This window comes from Rhinoderma darwinii, chromosome 13 (assembly GCF_050947455.1).
Source record: "Rhinoderma darwinii isolate aRhiDar2 chromosome 13, aRhiDar2.hap1, whole genome shotgun sequence".
Lineage (NCBI taxonomy): Eukaryota > Metazoa > Chordata > Amphibia > Anura > Rhinodermatidae > Rhinoderma > Rhinoderma darwinii.
The window spans coordinates 7,224,463-7,245,246 of NC_134699.1; the positions used below are offsets into that span (position 1 = coordinate 7,224,463).

Below are 20,784 nucleotides of genomic sequence, written 5' to 3' on the forward strand. Positions count from 1 at the left end.
AAGAGCGTTGATCTGATTGGTTGTTATGGGTTAGAGCCTGCATGTTCTGTCTGCATTATTATAGTTCCTGGAAAAGATGAGTACAAACATATGATCACCATTACTGCCCCACAAGGTGTCACCCAGCTGTCCTAGAGTCCTGAGGGGCAGATCTGCTTAGTTATGTGTTGAGGACGAGTCCTGTACGAGCAGGTGACCGTGAGTTACAGTGACATTAACAACAAACAGTCCTGAGACTGACAGCCGGACCACGCCCCCTCATGCCTTGAAAGAGTTCCCCAGGGACCCGCCACGCCCCCATCCTCAGCACGTGACCCAGCCGGTGAAAACAACAATGAGCAGCCAATGGGAGACCAGGGCCTGGCCACGTGCCAGAGGGCAACGCTGGGCGGGGTCTTGTTGATGTCTGGCGGTAGCCAATAGAATGCAAGATGTGTTCGGGGAGGGAGAAGGGCGTGTCCCGTGTTAAAAGCGGCAGGGTGGGCGTGGTCCCGGTGCGCGCTCTCCGTTGGTTCTCTTCTATGCTCCTCCCCCCTCTCGGGAAGATGGCGGTGGTGAGCACCGGAGCCCTTGACCGAGCGGCCGGCAACACCGGGATTTCACTTCGCCTTCACCAACCAGCAAATCCTGCCGCCCGTATGGAAGAGAAGTCGCCGCAGAACCTGGGAGCCGGTGGGGACAGAGCTGAGGTATGCGGGGGAGGGGCAGAGATACACCGCTACATGCTACACACCCCCCGACACCCGGGAGCCGCGCACCCCCGGGAGCCGCAAACCCCCCGACACCCGGGAGCCGCACGCCACCCGGGAGCCGCACACGACACCCGGTAGTCACCCCCCCCACGACACCCGGTACTCACCCCCCCCACGACACCCGGTACTCACCCCCCCCCACGACACCCGGTACTCACCCCCCCCCACGACACCCGGTACTCACCCCCCCCCCACGACACCCGGTACTCACCCCCCCCCCCACGACACCCGGTACTCACCCCCCCCCACGTCACCCGGTACTCACCCCCCCCCCCACGACACCCGGTACTCACCCCCCCCCCCCCCACGACACCCGGTACTCACCCCCCCCCCCCCCCACGACACCCGGTACTCACCCCCCCCCCCCCCCACGACACCCGGTACTCACCCCCCCCCCCACGACACCCGGTACTCACCCCCCCCCCCACGACACCCGGTACTCACCCCCCCCCCCCCCACGACACCCGGTACTCACCCCCCCCCACGACACCCGGTACTCACCCCCCCCCCCCCCCCCACGACACCCGGTACTCACCCCCCCCCCCCCCACGACACCCGGTACTCACCCCCCCCCCACGACACCCGGTACTCACCCCCCCCCCCCCACGACACCCGGTACTCACCCCCCCCCCACGACACCCGGTACTCACCCCCCCCCCCCCCCACGACACCCGGTACTCACCCCCCCCCCCCCACGACACCCGGTACTCACCCCCCCCCCCCCACGACACCCGGTTCTCACCCCCCCCCCCCCCACGACACCCGGTACTCACCCCCCCCCCCCCCACGACACCCGGTACTCACCCCCCCCCCCACGACACCCGGTACTCACCCCCCCCCCCCACGACACCCGGTACTCACCCCCCCCCCCCCCCCCACGACACCCGGTACTCACCCCCCCCCCCCCACGACACCCGGTAGTCACACCCCCCCCCCCCACACCCGGTAGTCATCCCCCCCCCCCCCCACACCCGGTAGTCATCCCCCCCCCCCCCACACCCGGTAGTCATCCCCCCCCCCCCACACCCGGTAGTCATCCCCCCCCCCCCACACCCGGTAGTCATCCCCCCCCCCCCCCACACCCGGTAGTCATCCCCCCCCCCCCCCCACACCCGGTAGTCATCCCCCCCCACACCCGGTAGTCATCCCCCCCCCACCACACCCGGTAGTCACCCCCCCCCCACCACACCCGGTACTCACCCCCCCCCCACCACACCCGGTACTCACCCCCCCCCCACCACACCCGGTACTCACCCCCCCCCCCACCACACCCGGTACTCACCCCCCCCCACCACACCCGGTACTCACCCCCCCCCCCCACCACACCCGGTACTCACCCCCCCCCCCCACCACACCCGGTACTCACCCCCCCCCCACCACACCCGGTACTCACCCCCCCCCCACCACACCCGGTACTCACCCCCCCCCCACCACACCCGGTACTCACCCCCCCCCCACCACACCCGGTACTCACCCCCCCCCCACCACACCCGGTACTCACCCCCCCCCCCACCACACCCGGTACTCACCCCCCCCCCCCACCACACCCGGTACTCACCCCCCCCCCACCACACCCGGTACTCACCCCCCCCCCACCACACCCGGTACTCACCCCCCCCCCACCACACCCGGTACTCACCCCCCCCCCACCACACCCGGTACTCACCCCCCCCCCACCACACCCGGTACTCACCCCCCCCCCACCACACCCGGTACTCACCCCCCCCCACCACACCCGGTACTCACCCCCCCCCCACCACACCCGGTACTCACCCCCCCCCCCCCCCCACCACACCCGGTACTCACCCCCCCCCCCCACCACACCCGGTACTCACCCCCCCCCACCACACCCGGTACTCACCCCCCCCCCACCACACCCGGTACTCACCCCCCCCCCCCCACCACACCCGGTAGTCACCCCCCCCCCCCCACCACACCCGGTAGTCACCCCCCCCCCCCACACCCGGTAGTCACCCCCCCCCCCCCCCCACACCCGGCAGTCACCCCCCCCCCCCACCCGGTAGTCACCCACCCCCCCCCCCCGCACCCGGTAGTCACCCACCCCCCCCCCCGCACCCGGTAGTCACCCACCCCCCACACACCCGGTAGTCACCCACCCCCCCCCCCCCCACACACACCCGGTAGTCACCCACCCCCCCCCCCCCCCCCGACACACCCGGTAGTCACCCCCCCCCCCACACACCCGGTAGTCACCCCCCCCGCCCCCCCCCACACACCCGGTAGTCACCCCCCCGCCACACACCCGGTAGTCACCACCCCCCCCACACACCCGGTAGTCACCCCCCCCCCCACACCCGGTAGTCACCCCCCCCCCCCACACCCGGTAGTCACCCCCCCCCCCCCGGTAGTCACCCCCCCCCCCCACACCCGGTAGTCACCCCCCCCACACCCGGTAGTCACCCCCCCCCACACACACACCCGGTAGTCACCCCCCCCACACACACACACCCGGTAGTCACCCCCCCCCCCCCACACACCCGGTAGTCACCCCCCCCCCCACACACACACCCTGTAGTCACCCCCCCCCCCCCACACACACACCCGGTAGTCACCCCCCCACACACACACCCGGTAGTCACCCCCCCCCCACACCCGGTAGTCACCCCCCCCCCCACACACCCGGTAGTCACCCCCCCCCACACACCCGGTAGTCACCCCCCCCCACACACCCGGTAGTCACCCCCCCCCACACACCCGGTAGTCACCCCCCCCACACACCCGGTAGTCACCCCCCCCCCCCCACGACACCCGGTAGTCACCCCCCCCCCACGACACCCGGTAGTCACCCCCCCCCCACGACACCCGGTAGTCACCCCCCCCCCACGACACCCGGTAGTCACCCCCCCCCCCACGACACCCGGTAGTCACCCCCCCCCCCCCACGACACCCGGTAGTCACCCCCCCCCCCCACGACACCCGGTAGTCACCCCCCCCCCCCCCACGACACCCGGTAGTCACCCCCCCCCACACGACACCCGGTAGTCACCCCCCCCCCCCCACGACACCCGGTAGTCACCCCCCCCACACACACACCCGGTAGTCACCCCCCCCCCACGACACCCCCCCCCCCCACGACACCCGGCGGTCGTCAACCCCCCCCCCCACGACACCCGGCGGTCGTCAACCCCCCCCCCACGACACCCGGCGGTCGTCAACCCCCCCCCCCACGACACCCGGCGGTCGTCAACCCCCCCCCACGACACCCGGCGGTCGTCAACCCCCCCCACGACACCCGGCGGTCGTCAACCCCCCCCACACGACACCCGGCAGTCGCCACCCCCCACGACACCCGGCAGTCGCCACCCCCCCCCCCCCCACGACACCCGGCAGTCGCCACCCCCCCCCCCCCCCCCCCCCACGACACCCGGCAGTCGACACCCGGCAGTCGCCAAAATCACGGCCGTGCACGTGGCTACGGTCGTGTGCATGAGGCCTAAGGCTATGTTCACACGGAGTATTTTGGGGGAGGAATATCTGCCTCAAAATTCCGTTTGGAACTTTGAGGCAGATATTCCTCTCCCTGCACGCCGATTTTCGCGGCAATTATCGCGCCGTTTTTCGCCCGCGGCCATTGAGCGCCGCGGGCATAAAACAGCGAGAAATACGCTTTCTCCTGCCTCCCATTGAAGTCAATGGGAGGTCGGAGGCGGAAGCGCCCGAAGATAGGGCATGTCGCTTCTTTTTCCCGCGAGGCAGTTTTACTGCTCGCGGGAAAAAGACGCCGACGCCTCCCATTGAAATCAATGGGAGGCGTTCTCGGGCCGTTTCTGCCGAGTTTTGCGACGCGGTTTCCGCATCAAAAAACTCGGCAAAATACCCCGTGTGAACATAGCCTAACTTTGCGTTTTTGTCAATTGATTAAAAAAAACAACTTTCGGCCAATTTTCGCGACAGATTCGCACCCGAGTGGGACCGGTTTTCACAGTTCCCTCGTAGACTTGAGTCTATCGAGGGATCCGTGAAAACGGACAAAAATATCCTATTATACATTCCAGCCCATCCCCCCCCCATTATAATACCCATCCTCCACCTGTACCTCTTCTATACTACACGCCCCCTATTACTTCACCTTTATGTCCTCTGTGTGTGAGATAGAGATTAGATTGCGAGCTCCTGGGGTCAGACACTGATCTCCCCCTTGTATTTTATGTTATATTTTTTCGTTCACAAATATTTTTCCCGTTCTGTGGCAATTCCGGTATCTTCGCCAGCACGATTATCACAGTGCGGCGCTATCGTTGTAGTATAAATATACCGACGCCTCGTACAGACGCCACCCGCCGTGTCCTCGTTATACAGGATCAGGGGTGTCCTCGAAATATTCCACAACCTTCTAACGTACTGTACTCCAATTCCTCAACCGTTTTGAGATTTCTGCTTGCTGTCAGTAAATGGAAACTTTGTTTACATCCAAAGGCTGGTCCAGATGTAATACTTCTCACAGCTGAGGCTTTGTTACAATACAATCCTATGTGAGCCCTGACAGTGTTGACTCCAGACTGATACATTTTACCTGCACTGACACATTGTAACAAACTGTCAGGACAGGTGAGAGATTCGTGTTGCTGATGTGGTTACCGCACAGAGGATGGTGTGGACTGCATACAATTGTAACAAACCCTCAGCGGTGAGAAGTATTAGCTCTCTATAGGCTGTCACTGACCGCAAGCAGAGATCTTGAAAATGGTGAGGAGTCAAAACACAAAGTGTGTTAGAAAGTTGCGTTGTGCAGCCGTCTTGATTCTCATTGGATTTTGGGGAGTGTGACGAGTCTCCGATTGCACGATGGGGATAGTAGTTGTTCTATTAGTTGTTGCAGCACCCCTAGAACTCATGCTCAATTTTCAGTTTGCCATAATCCATGAATCTGTGTGGGGCACGGACCACCTACTCGTCATTAACACTTTTAGCCACAAGAGGGCGGCAGAGCAGCTAAATCATGGGATAGTGGTTTTTAATTTTTATTTAATTTCCGGGATTAATTCTTAAAGGGGAAGGTCCTCAGGTGACATTTATGGGATGCCGACCACAATCCTACAGAAATCCAGCTCTGTATTCATAAAGAGTTTGTATGAGACCATGGCTGCAGCGCCACCCTTGTCTATTGCTGCGTCTGGTATTTATTTGGATCGGGCGAAGCTGCAATACCAGACACAGCCTGTAGTGAAAAGTGGCGCTGTTTTTGCAAGAAGGCAGACATGTTTTTCTAATCTCGTCTATATACACCGACCATATGACGGGTAAGAGAAAGGGAACCTGCTGTATTGTGAAACAAAACGATTCAATGTGAGAAATATGAAATGAGGGGTCTTCTAATACGACACCCCCACATTGAGCCTGTGACGTCACAGCCCGGTACATGATGCTTGTCTGTTCTCTCCTCTTCAGGGCTCTATGTTCTACAGCGATGCCAGAACATCATTTCACAAGATGCTGGACGCGCAGACCGGGCAGTACCAGGACGGTTTATACGCAGCCCCCCAGCACCCAAGAGCCGCTGCGTCGGGGTCCCAACCTGTGCAAAGCCGAACCCAACCAGCGCTGTCCACTGTTATTGCTGTCCCCAAACACAGGTCAGAGAGAGGGGCACCATGTACTGTGCCAGTATATCTGCGGGCACAGCTGCACACACTACTGGGTCATTTACTTTCACTTTGCCAGCAGCTGATATAACTCTGAAAGCTGTATATGAATAGATCACCGTGAATATTCTGGGTTTTATTTTCTCCCGCAGTGAACGGTCTATAGGAAGGCTATTTTGCGCCATCTGTTGGATGAAAGTTGGTAGTGCAACTGCTGTGAACGGACAACAGGGTCCAAAAAAATTTCTTGCGATCCTTTTGGCTTAAAGCATAAATATTTGGGGGCCCTTGTGTGACTCCCCTTTATTTCAGGATAGGAGCTCTGTCTACATCGCAGGCATTGAGAACCTCTTCCTTAGGGTGTATTCACACGCTGCGATCATATAGTAGTTTTGGACACAATATCACATTATAGTTCAGTCCCTCAGAGATTTTCTCATAGATGAGAATTCCGGAAGATAGTCTCATAGAGCTCTGCTTGCTGGCAGTGAATGGAAATATTGTTTATTTGTAGAAACTGAAAAGCTTCTACTGATAGCGGTGCTCAGCTCCTTACAGGAGATGCTCTGGTACACTGTGACGAGCCATGTACGTGTGTTAGTTGGACATGATCAGCACAGGTTTTAAGCCTCTAAGGCGCAGAATTTTGGATTTCACGAGGCGCCATGCACACGACCGTAGTTTTCATCCGGACCGTATCGGACCGCGCACGTACAGGATGTGCATTAACTTTTAGCAGCCCGGACCGCAAATGCGGCCCGTAAAATGACTCGTCCTTTTATTTTCTGTCAACCCCGTTCAGAAATGTCCGTGACGCGTCTGATCATGCTCCGAATGGCGCCGGTGCAGGCAGATATTGACTTTGTTTCTTCTCTCCAGGCTCGATGAGGCGATCGCAGCGGCCGCTCTTACCAGCTTGTCCTCGGGGCCCCTGGTGCTGGGAGCAGGAGCAGGTACCTGTATACAGATGGAGCGTGCACAGTGACCCCGCCAGTAGACCTGTCCACAGTTGTTTCCAATGTAAAACAAGATTTTACCCAGTTAGAGGTCTTAGCAACTCCGCTGCAGGACTGTCCGTAGCCACGTCACGTCTGGTTGCTATGCATACGCTACCTAACAACCATAGTCTTTTAAATGGTGTTGTCAGGCTGCCGGTCCCTAGTAACCAGTCACACTCCGGTATAATGTGATCGCCAGTGACTGTCCATAAACCCCAACTTGGGTTCATTGTGACAGAGGAGCCCCGTGTATAGGACAAGAACAGAGGCAAGGACTTTTCCTGTCAATCATCCCATCTAGAACACTAGTCACAGCCTCGCCTCAGCCTAAAATGGCTGATAACAGAGAGCAATAGGTCGTATTCAACGTCCTAGCTGGTGCAGACAAGACCAGGCCTCAGGTTTAGTGTCGGCCATACAGGACTTATTAATAGCCTTGGTGCCGATAGACCGGTCTGTGTTAACCCCTGCATCCCTGCTGTGCTTGCAGGATGTCACAGCGAGGCGAACCCGGAGACCGCCGCCGCCGTTTCATCCAGCTCAAGCAGTTCCAACGGCTGTGAACTCTACACGTCCTTCCCCGCCACGCCGTCTCCTCCCCTGCAGGCCGCGCCCTCCTTGGCGCACGCTGACGCCGGCCTGGAGGACTCCGACACCACTCACTTCCTGTTTGGTGAACCTGTGCCCCGGAAGAGGAAGGTAAAGACGCTCGCTCCGTAGATTCGTCGTCCCGATCCGGTCATATAGATCGGCCTTGAGCTTTGCTTTGTATTCGTACAGAACTCGGGGAGACTGATGTTCCGCTGCCTGTGGAAGAATTGCGGGAAAGTTCTCAGCACGTCTACTGCAATACAGAAGCATATCCGTACAGCACATCTGGGGTGAGTGTGATGATGGGGGTGCACTAGAGTGTGGGGGCGCCCGGTGGGGGCTGTAGTTCTATGGATACACGGTCTACATCCCTAGCAACCAGTCTGTCCTAGGTTACTCAAGGGCTTGTCTGAGACCCCCGTCCATATGCCCTATCAGAGCATAAAGGCGTAACAGAGGGGGTCCCCACTCAGGACCCGCTTTATGAACCAGAACCAAAACTAAAAAACTGCCGCCTGCGTAAGTATTCAACCCCCCCGTGATGTGTATATACCTGTCTGCTCACCTCTGGTTTATGTACCGCAGACCCTCTGCAGAACCAGAGCACAATGACGGTGAAGAAGACTTCTACTACACCGAGATGGACGTGAATGTGGACACACTGACGGATGGACTGTCCAGCCTGACTCCCACCTCTCCTACCACCGCCGGGCCCTCTCCTTTCCTTTGTGCGGGGTCTCTAGGAGCGGCCAATAACACGGAGCTGCCCCTGGTATCGCCCCTTAGTCTGTCGGCTCCCAGCACCCTCTGCCACGTGCACACCGACCACGCTTATCAAGTGAGTTCACATGTCCGCGCCGCTGTCATAATAATTCCGGTCGTTTTCAGGAAGGATCCAACGCATTCCGATCCTGGTTGGGCTCCTTCTTGGCGGGACGTGACTGACCAATACTGTAGGTGGCAGCACAAGTGAAATGAGGCTCATAGACTGTGTTGTTCTAGTATCCAGCTCTCGCTTTCCAGCTATGTTGTGATTTTCCTGTACCTACGAGCCCTCGTCTCACTGTCGGGGGGGGGGCGTTTCATGTTTTGGGGGTCATTTTTTTTATTTTTAAGTTGACTTCTCCTTTTGTTTTTCCCCACAGGCTCCTCCTCCCATCAGCGTGTCCGTCGCATCGAAGGTCAGCTTCTCCTGGCAGTCTCCTCCGCCCCTGCTCATCAAAGCTCCTCCAGTAAGTACCGTCCTGCCCTCCTTTATTAAAGGGGTACCCCAGGAATAAAACACATGCCGTTCTTTTTCATCGCCGTACAAGGACTTTTTGCGGGACGAGTTGTATTTTTCAATTGCACCATTTTTGGGTGTAATACAATATATTTATTAACTTTTTTTGGTGGGGGGGAATTGAAAAAATATCTCTTCCAGTATGTTTTTCACATTTTAGATTTACGCCATTCACTATGCGGTGTAAGTTACGTGTTCTCTTTGATTCTATGGGTCGGTACGATGACGGAGATACCAAATATTTATATATAATTTATTTATTTTTTTACTACATTTGCACAATAAAAACCCTTTTAACCCCTTAACGTTGAGTGACGGATATATCTGCCACAAGCAGGTGTTAGTTCCCTATGGTGTTATATCCGTCACTCTGATCTCGTGGGTACTGCCAGTGTACCCACAAGATCAGCGGCAGGAGCGCGGCTGTTTTGCACAGGCTCCTGCCGGAATCGAAGCGCTCTCCGATTCCGGCAGATTAACCCATTAGATGCCGCTGTCAATAGCGACCGCAGCATCTAATATGTTTGACAGTGGGAGGGAGCTCCCTCTGTCACCCCATCGGCACACCCGCGACGAGATCGCGCGGCGCCAATGGGTTTCCATGGCAGCCGCGGGCCTCACAAAGGCCCCCAGGTCTGCCTTCAGCAACTGCCTATTAGGGTATGTTCACACAGCTTATTTTTGGCCCTTTTTCGGGCCGAAAATGGCCAAAATATCGGAAGCAGAACGCCTCCAAACATCTGCCCATTGATTTCAATGAGGAAATACTGCGTTCTGTACCGACGAGCCTTTCTTTAAGGCTATGTTCACACGGAGTATTTTGGGGGAGGAATATCTGCCTCAAAATTCAGTTTGGAACTTTGAGGCAGATATTCCTCTCCCTGCACGCCGATTTTCGCGGCAATTATCGCGCCGTTATTCGCCCGCGGCCATTGAGCGCCGCGGGCATAAAACAGCGAGAAATACACTTTCTCCTGCCTCCCATTGAAGTCAATGGCAGGTCAGAGGCGGAAGTGCCCGAAGATAGGGCATGTCGCTTCTTTTTCCCGCGAGGCAGTTTTACTGCTCGCGGGAAAAAGACGCCGACGCCTCCCATTGAAATCAATGGGAGGCGTTCTCGGGCCGTTTTTGCCGAGTTTTGCGACGCGGTTTCCGCGTCAAAAAACTCTGCAAAATACCCCGTGTGAACATAGCCTTACACGGCCGTTTTGAGAAACGGCCGCGGAAAAGAAGTGCATGTCACTTCTTGAGACGTTTTTCAGTGACTCTATAGAAAAACAGCTCCAAAAACGGCCGTAGGAAATGTATTTTTTTTTTTTTTACACTTTTGCTAAATAAAACCACTTTGTTTTTTTTACTATCATTTTTTTATTTTATTTTTTTTATAAACTTAAGTACTACTCCAGGACTTTACAATACGATCTTTTGATCGCTGATATAGTTTTCTGGTGTAGTTAATATACCAAAGCATTACTCCCTGTCGGTGCCTCCGATAGCCGTGATAGGCCGCGGCCTAATTGCTGCGGTCGCTATTGACTGCAGCATTTAAGAGGTTAAACGGCCGGAATTGAAGGTTTCTCTAATTCCAGCCATTGCAGCGGGGGGAGCCTGGCTGTCAGTCACAGACGGGCTCCTGTGCTAATCGCGCGGGCACAACTTCTCCGTGACGTGCGTGTACGTGATTATGCGTTAAGGTGTTGATGGGAAACTCCACGCAAAATTAATACATTGTGTTATACCCATTGCAGGGCCCGAGGCGGTGGAGCAATTGTGGGTCATGCCCCGCCTCCAGGGACCTGAACTACACACAACACAATGCACCAGTTTTGTCTGGTGTTCCTTTAACCCCTTAGTGACTAAGCCTGTTTTGAGCTTGAGGACCAGGCCATTTTTTTCAAATCTGACCTGTGTCACTTGAAGTGGTAATAACTTTGGAATGCTTTTTTATTTTTTCAAGCAATTGAGATTATTTTCTCGTGACATATTGTACTTTATGTTCGTGGGAAAATTTGGTCGACACATTTAAAATTTTGAGAAAATTTGCAAAAATTAGCATTTTTTTTCTTTTAAATTTAAATGTATCTGCTTGTAAGACAGATAGTAACTATTTTGTGTGGTATTACTATTTCACATTTCCCGTCTACTTTGTTTGCATTGTTTTTTAAACGTCCTTTTGTTTTTCTATGACGTCACAAGGCTTAGAACTTTAGCAGCAATTTCTCACATTTTCAAGAAAATGTCAAAAGCCTTATTTTAGGGACCGGTTCCGTTCTGAACTGGTTTTGAGGGCCTTATATACTCTAAACCCCCCGATAAGTCACACCATTTTAAAAACGGAACCCCTCAAAGTATTCAAAACAGCATTTAGAAAGTTTCTTAACCCTTTAGTCGTTTCACAAGAATTAAATCAAATTAAAGGTGAAATTTACAAATGTCATTTTTTTTAATCAATTTTTTTGTTGTAACGCAGAAGATTTTACCAGAGAAACGCAACTCAATATTTATTGCACGGGTTCTGCAGTTTTAGGAATATCCCACATGTGGCCCTAGTGCGCTACTGAACTGAAGCACCGGCCTCCGAAGCAAAGGAGCACCTAGAGGATTTTGGGGCCTTCTTTTTATTAGAATATATTTTAGGCACCTTGTCAGGTTTGAAGAGGTCTTGTGGGGCCAAAACAAAGGAAACACCCCAATAAAAGACACCATTTGACAAACTACACCCCTCAAGGAATTTATCAAGGGGTATAGTGAGCTTTTTGACCCCACAGGTATTTTGCCGAATTGAATGTAATTAGGCTGTGAAAATGAAAATCAACATTATTTTTTTTCTAATAAAATGTCGTTTTAGCTCAGATTTTTTTCATTTTCACAATAGATAAAGGTGAAAAATAACCCCAACATTTGTAACGCAAACTCTGAGTACTGCAATGCCCCATATGTGGTAATAAACTGCTGTTTGGTCCCACGGCAGGGCTCAGAAGGGAAGGAGCGCCATTTGGCTTTTGGAGATCAAATTTTGCTTCATTGTTTTTCGGGTGCCATGTTTCATTTGCAAAGCCCATGAGGTGCCAAAACAGTGGAAACCCCCCAAAAGTGACCCCATTTTGGGAAACTACACCCATCAAGGAATCTATCTATGGGTATAGTGAGCATTTAGACCCCACAGGTCTTTTGCAGAATTTATTGGAATTAGGCTGTGAAAATGAAAATCCTACATTTTTGTTCCACTAAATTGTAGAATGTCTTCATTTTCGCAAGGGATACTGGAGAAAAAGCACCCCAACATTTGTAAAGCAATTTCTCCCGATACCCCACATGTGGTCATAAACTGCTGTTTGGACACACGGCAGGGCTCAGAAGGGAAGGAGCGCTATATGGCATTCAGACTTTGCTGGATTGTTTTTTGGCCACCATGTCGCATATGCAAAACCCCTGAGGTACCAGAGTACAGTGGAAACCCCAAAGAAGTGACCCCATTTTGGAAACTGCACCCTTCAAGGCATTTATCATTTGCCTGGACATATGACAGGGCTCAGAAGTGAAGAGCACCATGCGCATTTGAGGTATATTTTGGTGATTTTCACAACATTGGCCCACAATTGCAGAAGCTCCGAGGTCAAATAGTGAAACAAACCCCCAAGCAGTGACCCCTATATTGGAAACTACACCCTTAGCGCCTTTTAAGGGGTGTAGTGAGTATTTTGACCCCACAGGTGATTCTACATTAGAAATTAGTGCCCATCGGATGGTGCAAAGTGAAAATTAAAATTTTCCAGTGATATGCCAATTTAGTGCACAATATGTTGTGCCACTGGAGACCAATATCTCATCAACTGCTAAGCTGGTTCTCCCGGGTATGACGATGCCATATCTGTGGACGTAAGCTGCTGTTTGGGCACGCGGCAGGGCTCAGAAGGGAGGGAGCGCAGATTTTGTTTGGTAGTTCTATTTGGGGTTTTACTGGTATTTCAGTTTATAATGTGGGGGTGTATGTGAGCTGTGCCGAGTACATCAGGGTATAATAAGAGGGTATAATAATGGGGTAAATAAATAATAATCCGCAGATGTGTGGCCGGTGTCGCACTGATAAATGGCGCCCGATCTTATCTGCTTTTGGAACACTCTGCACATTTTGTGTCGCCATATTCTGAGAGCCAGAACTTTTTTATTTTGCAACCCACGTAATGCAATGCATTAGAACTGTCAGCTATTCACCGACAGCAAGCCTATTAGGGTCTGCCTCCGGGCGGTCCCTAATAGGCTTCCTTACGTGGCAGACCAGGAAGCCACTGTTGGCCTCCAGTTGCCATAGCAACGATCTGCATTCCTGCAACCACATCGCAGCGATGGCGATCTGGAAACCGCTAAGATGCCGCTATCTCTTTTGATCGCGTCATCTAAGGGGTTAAAAGCAGGCAGCGGGGCTAGCTCCGTTTCCTGCCGTTACAGCAGGATGACATCTATAACATAGAGCTGACACCCTTCAGCTGATGGCGCAGGCTCAGCTTCTGAGCCCGCCGCCATCTTTCATCTGCGGCCGGAAGCTTTCCTTCATCTGGGCGGGGCCTAACAGGCCGCCGTACTTGGCAGACAGGAGACCATTGTTAGGACTTCTGTTGCCAACAGCCGATCGGCTAGCATGGCTACCCGGCTCTTTTAGCTGGGTAAACATGCTGCAATCCTGTGATTGGTCAGTCACTACTGACTGACCAATGGCAAGGCGGCACAGCGCCGCGATTGTTCCCCCGACGTGACGATCGGCTGTCTGTGACAGCCGATGTCCCTGTTCTGTCACCATGTCTAATGACATGGTGACATAAAAGCACCATGACGTAACTGTACTTCATGGTGCCTTAATGAAGGGCAAACCATGACGTACAGTTGCGTCATGGTGCGTTAAGGGGTTAAAGATAGAATACTCTGTAAACATTTATGTTCTTACATGCAAAGTGATTGACAGCTCTACACTCTAAGATAAACATACATACATACATACATACATACATACATACATACAAACATACGTATGTACCTAGATACACACACATATATATATACATACATACATACATACATACACACATACATACATATATATATACATACACACATATACATACATAGATACATACACACATACATACATAGATACATACATATATACACACATAGATACATACATAGCTGATGGCTTTGCGATGATCTAAGAGTAGGAAGTGAATGGACCTCTAGGATCGTCACATGTTTACCCCGTGCTCTATTTTCACGCCTCTTGCTGCAGGTTCGCCCCACATTGAATATCAGTGAGAAAAGTCCGCAGATCCTGACCGCTACTCCGAATTTAAAGCAAGTGCCCGGGACTCGGTGAGCAGCAACTCCTCCATCTGTGTCTCTGTAATGTACATTGTGGTGTGCCTGGGACGGGGACTGATCAGTGGTGTGGTGGGACCTGTCATGTGATTGGTACAGCCGGTCATGCAAATCGCGCTTTGTGTCCGGCAAGTATCTTAAAGGCTTAAACAAAAAAAATGATGCGTCTTAAGAGGTCCGCCCCTGACCCAGGCCACGTTCTCTTCCCTAGGAAGCCCCGCGGGGAAGCCAAGAAATGCCGGAAGGTGTACGGGATGGAGCGGAAAGACTTGTGGTGCACGGCCTGCCGCTGGAAGAAAGCCTGTCAGAGGTTCATAGACTGAGCGTTGCAGCCGCTAAACCTCAACTGCCCCTAGGGGGCGCAACTGAGCTTTTATTTTTTATTTTTTTTATTTTCCTCTAAAAACTGTTTTATTCCCAGCCTTTTGTGAAAGACCCCGATTCAGGACTGTTGTTTTACACCTAATATTTTTATACATGGATTGCATTACTTTTGTACGGTCTGGAGCTGCCCCCCCTTGTGGGCTGGACCCCGCCTAGACGGCCGTGAGGAGGTTCTTCTCAGGTAACGCTCTGCCAATTTCCGAGATTCATTTTTGGTGGACTGTTCCGCGAGGGAGAGAAGACCAGATTTATTTTTGATATTCTGAGATGGGAGGAGCCGGGTTGTTCAGGGGGAGGGGTTGACGAGCGTTTTTAATATTGTGTGTTTTTTTTTTTTCTCATTTTTGTAGGGTGGTCTTAAATTCTTGCTGCACTATGCTTTGCACTTTTTGGAGGCTCTATGGACATAGGGGGGGGGGGACAAACAGGACAATTTAACAGCACAGAAATACTCGCAATACGCTGGCGGCGATACGTGTAATCAAAAACGCTTTTTTTTTTTTATCACGTCTTTGATTGACATCATACAATTTTATATATGAAAAAGTTAAAAGGGTGACGGGTGATGCCGCGGTCTCCTGGTGAACCGTTCGCTAGCCTTTTAAATATTTGGTTCCGCCTACAAAATGGCTGCACCCCCTGTCTTATTACCGTTCGTAAACCCCTCACACCCCTAAAAAAAAATCCTTTTGTTAAAATCCCTTGAAAATATTGCACAAGACAATCCCATTTATGAAGTATCATTTCTTTTCCAGCCAGATGTTTGTTTCCACTTCCCCCTAATACTGTGAATAGGCGTGTAAGTCTGGCGATCGTCCCACAGATTGGACGCCGTTTTTAATTAAAAGCTGCTAGAATTGGGAAAAAGGGTCTGCTTTCCGTCTAGGAATAGCGCCTCTCCTATCTATAGGCTGCGTCTGGTATTGCGGCTCATCGTGAATGGAGCCGAGCTGCAATACCAGACTCCTCCAGTGGACAAGAGTGGCGCTGTTTCTGGAATAAAGGCAAACCGGTTTCTCCAACCCTGCGCAACCACTTGAAGGAGGGCGACAAAGATGGCGGCTATCTTCTCTCCTGCTCTGGAGTCCTTCAGTCTAACCACTCCCTGCGGCGTCAATCCGTGTCCTAAGAAATGGCCGTTACACCTTTTGCGCTGAGAAGTTTATTACTAACTTTTATTGATCTAACTAATTTAATGTTTTAATGTCTCCCTATAAGATGGACAAGTGGCTGTTACATTTCTCCCCTACTTTACAGGTAGAGTGTCATGTAGTGTCACTTATAATATAAAATACCTGAACAACATAATAGTGTCACACATAATAGTGTCACACATTTCACTGCCCCCTCCAGTACCTGTAAGGGCTAATAAGTATTGTGCCAGGGCTCCCTCCAGGAATACCCAGCACAAGGGACCCTGGAGCCTTTTAATTGTAAGCACAGCCATGCCGAGCACATGAGCGCCTCCTCTTTCTTCCCAAGTCCGCAGAGGGAATTCACTTTAGTGAGGTCAAATTCTTTGATTAAAAAAAAAATATATATATATATAATCAATATCTCAACCACCACTAGGGGGAGCTTACTGTAGACGGGTTTATTGTGTACAATGGTACCTGTATAAATCTGTATTGCGTGAGCTCCCTCTAGTGGTGGCTGCAGGTAATCAGAACAGAATTAACCCTAACGAAATGTTTGCTGCACTTTTAAGTAAACCGCGCACACATAAAAGCGGTGGCGTCGCTCATAGTGACCGGGGGTCATGCCGTTTCAGTGTAACTTGAGAAATGATAGCAGTGACCTGATTGGTCGGTATGTGCGGAGCCTTCACTTATCTATCACACTAATTCTTATTGGAAACCCCATCCCCCCCCCCCCCCCCAAAAAAAAAGTCTGTAGCCATGGAAACACTGTTGACTGTACTGGTTTGCTTCCATAGTAACACGCCTTATACGTGCGTTATCTGCTCGCCGTCTGAACCTCAATTTTTTGGAAAGGGAAGGATCACTTATGTTTTCTATAGAAACAATGCTGGGAGATATATATATATATATATATATCTCTATCTCTCTGTTCCTTTAAAGAAAATGCACCTCTACCGCACCCTAAACCACATGTGCAATTTTTTTTCTGCGGCGACGGTCCATTTGTCAACGTGTCCCCGGCCTGTGGGACGTCCCATGGATGCAGCAGACCAGAAATACGTAGAGGGGTCGCTTTTATTTTTACGGTTTACAGTGGAGTTACCCTTTAAGGAGGATTTTTGTACCTGGGCACAAGCACAATAATTTGATGCATTAATCTTGAGAGTGCAATACCAAACCCTGCCATGAGGGGCAGTGCTACACCAGTGAAGGCCGGGGTGTGCAGCTACGCAATGCTTTAATGAATTTACTCTCAATCATGTGACGAGCTCCAGAATTTTCCGGGGAGTGGGGGGGGGGGGGGCTTGTCTGTCTGGGTCTTCACCGCTTCCCTTGAACCGTCTGTAGGATTGTTGGAATGTTTCTGTATTTTGGGGGAGGAACTTGTACCCGGTGCGTTATCTGGACCTAATCAATGAAGTTAGATTTGGGGGATGCAGAAGAAATTGGTCTTGGCCTCTCATCTGCGATTTGCTCGATCGGTGACGCTGTGTGTGTTTGGATGGGAGGGAGAGGGGCTCTGAGCTGAAGGGTCCTGGATTATGCCAGCCTGCTGGCAACTAGTAGCAATCTTCCAATGTTTGATATCCGGCAGGCTGCCCCCTCAGTCTAACATCTCGGGCCTCTGACAACTCTTAGTGTCATCTGCCTTGGATTCCCGGTTTTCTTAGGACACTGACATTTGGCAGATACAATACAGTAGATGTCCTGGTGGGGAAATGTCATTAATTAGCAGTACCTGCTAACAGCCAGTAGATGGCGATGTTGGCTATGTGTTGAGGATGTGGAGCAGCCTGTGATGTCAATGGCTGCAGGTTGTACATTAGTGGATCCATCATCTGCAGGCGCTGTCCGCACGATCGCTCTTGTTTGGCCTTATATAAACTGTAAGTGTCCAAGCGCTATCAGTGGATATTAGCCTGATTGTGACCGGCGGTACTGCGTGCTTCAAGAACGATATTTCTATAGTCGGACGTTACCGCGTGTTTTTTTTTCCTGAAACAGCGCCACACAGTTAAATTGGCAATGTGTGGTATTGCACCTTAGATCCATTCACTTGAATAGATGATCTGCAATACCAAACACCGCCTTTAAACAAGAGTGGCGCTGTTTCTTAAATATAAGCAGATTTTTTTTTTTTCCCCTTAAGCCTCTATAGAAAAGGATCATTTTGACGTTTTGTAGATCATGTTAAAACCATAGAACCCCTTTTAACGTTAAAAGCGGTAGCTGATACATTGTAACAAACTCAATAGCTGTGAGAGCAGGGCTAGCAGAGGATAGACTTTCAGCCTCTGAATGTAAACAAGGATATTTCCATTCACTGGCTGCAAACGGAGCTCTTTAAATTTGAGAGAGACAAAGTATATTTTCATTATATAATAATATTTTCTTATAAAATTGGGAGCCCCCTTTTAGTGGTTGGTGAATGCCCGCTTTATCCGGAGACGGGCCCTTCGGAGGAGTAGTTGTAGGAGTCGCTCGGCTCCTCCCCCTCCTCTGAATACTCGGCATCCGTTATAGCTCCTCCTAGTGGCAGCGCTCGTGGGTTTCGCTGTAATGGGGGATCACACGGTGTTGTGTTCTTTTCCGTCAACTTTCCTTTTTTATTTTTTTTTTTAAATTTGTGGTCACGATGCCAAAACCAGACTGAGGGGGGCAGTGTGGATGTGTGATTCACAGGAGATGTAGTGTGCCATCATGCCATGTGTGGTGTGGGCAGCGGATATTGCACAGTATACGGCACCAGGCGGCGTCCGAGGCACATTCCAAAGTTACATTAAGCAAAAAGAAATGAAATAATAAGCTTTATTTTATAAAAAATTCTTGCACTAAGTCTGGCCTGCAAAAACATGCCATAGATATGGGGGGAGGGGCCGGGGGCCAGGGTCTATCATGCACTAGGGAGGGGATATTAAAGCCTGCAGGAGGGGTGCTATGCTCTGTGCACAGGAGGAGGAGCATGTAGTGTCCGCGCCTGCAGCAGAGGTGTATGTCCTGCGGGGGAGGGGGGGTTGTCTCTAATTGTGAAATGTACTCGAAGGGTGCAGGCTGTGTAACTGTTTCTTCCATACGCACAGCTGTAACTGTCTGACAGTATGTACACAGCGCCACCTCATGGAGACTAATGTGCCAAGCACAGAGCTAAACCTTTTGTCAGTTATCCTGGTAAAAAAAAAAAAAAATTTATTAAAGATTTTTCTTTTTGTATTTCCTGGCTTACAGTGTCTCCTTCCGTATACAGACGGTCGTGTCAAGTGTATTGTATACAGAGCTGCGGCTTGTCTAAAGCTCGGTATATATCCTGAACACCCAGCTTTCTCTGACTCTGCAAGGCAAATCTGCCTAGTAATACAGAAACGGGCACGTAGCACTGAATAACCAGGCAGACGCTCTTCTGGATTTTTGGAAAGCTGGGTGATTGCGAAGGCTAAATGCACACGTTGCGGAATTTGATGCAGAAAATCCGCATCAAAACTGCAGGTGCAGGGGGCCAATGGGAGCTGCGGTAGTCGCTATATTGTCACTTGGCTGACGGCTCATGGACTTGTATTGGGGGGGGGGCGGTTTCAATTGTTTTGGTGGTTTGTTTTTCCGTTTTGCCAAAATGGTTTCATTCTGTGCTGATTGATTTCTTCATTTACTGTTCTGTTTGTTTTGTTTTTTTTTAGTTCAGAGCTCCAAATCCCTTACAGACATAGTTACAGAATAAAATTGTGACTGTCTGGAGCCACCACTAGGGGGAGCTCACTGTAAATGGATTTATACAACTACCATTGATTTGAAAAATCTGTATGTGGCGGCTGCAGACAGAATTTTATTTTGCCGCTACAGCTGCACGGAGAATTGGGCCGTGGCCAAATCACTGTCGTCCTGCACCACGGGTAATAAAAGTCAATCTAGTGACCCACAAGTAGCCGCAAGGGATCTAAACCCGCTAGACTGCGGTGTCGCTGCAAAGCGACCACATTGACTTTCATTGCCAATGTCGCCGTGCAGCCCTCGCCTATGTGATTGGGTTCTGACCGCCATAAAAAGAAACATCTGTGAAAATAATGGGCAGAGATTTTAGACCCGTGTGATGTAAAAGTAAGTACGTTAGTCCTTCCCGTTCACATCCCAGCAGACAAAGCTCTTGTGATTATCAGAACGACCTGGGGCCGGTGCGGCGGGAAGTATACAAGATCAGAAGCGTCACTGAGGCATAATGGGTAACGTGTATTCTCTGCGCTCAGGTAGAAATGAGACTAACCTTCTCTGCTGTTCATGTTTCAGGCTGCAGGGGGCAGCGACACGTCGGCCACAAGGTAGGAGAAAAGACAGTGTGATTGGAACGTTGGTTCTTTGCTGCACTGATGGAGGGGGCACCGGGTCTATCTGGGCATCACCGCTATCATACGTTACTGCGGAGCACCGGTCGTGTTACACGTGACGTCCTCCTATCCCTGAAGGATGGTAAATGCCTATTATACCTGGACGTGGGCACAATATATAGGATGGCAGATAAAGAATGAGACCCCATTCAACATCCACCGTCTAGCAAAGAACCAAACAGAATTTATAAGACTTAAATGCTTGCCTGCTCCCCCCCCCCCCCCCCGAGAAACAGCGCCCCTCTTGTCTGTGGCCGTCTCTTGTACTGCAGCTCTGTGAATATCAGAC

General features: G+C 51.9%; 1 protein-coding gene across 1 annotated transcript; it reads left to right on the forward strand.

The window, feature by feature from the left end:
- The first annotated feature begins 408 nt into the window (after positions 1 to 408).
- Positions 409 to 19,332, forward strand: SLC2A4RG (SLC2A4 regulator). Its single transcript, XM_075845060.1, has 9 exons — positions 409 to 689; positions 6,162 to 6,346; positions 7,235 to 7,308; positions 7,844 to 8,052; positions 8,134 to 8,234; positions 8,530 to 8,782; positions 9,090 to 9,176; positions 14,508 to 14,590; positions 14,808 to 19,332. Exons 1-9 carry the CDS (start codon positions 432 to 434, stop codon positions 14,917 to 14,919), a joined length of 1,362 nt encoding a protein of 453 aa, XP_075701175.1. The 5' UTR covers positions 409 to 431; the 3' UTR covers positions 14,920 to 19,332.
- Positions 19,333 to 20,784: the final 1,452 nt, after the last annotated feature.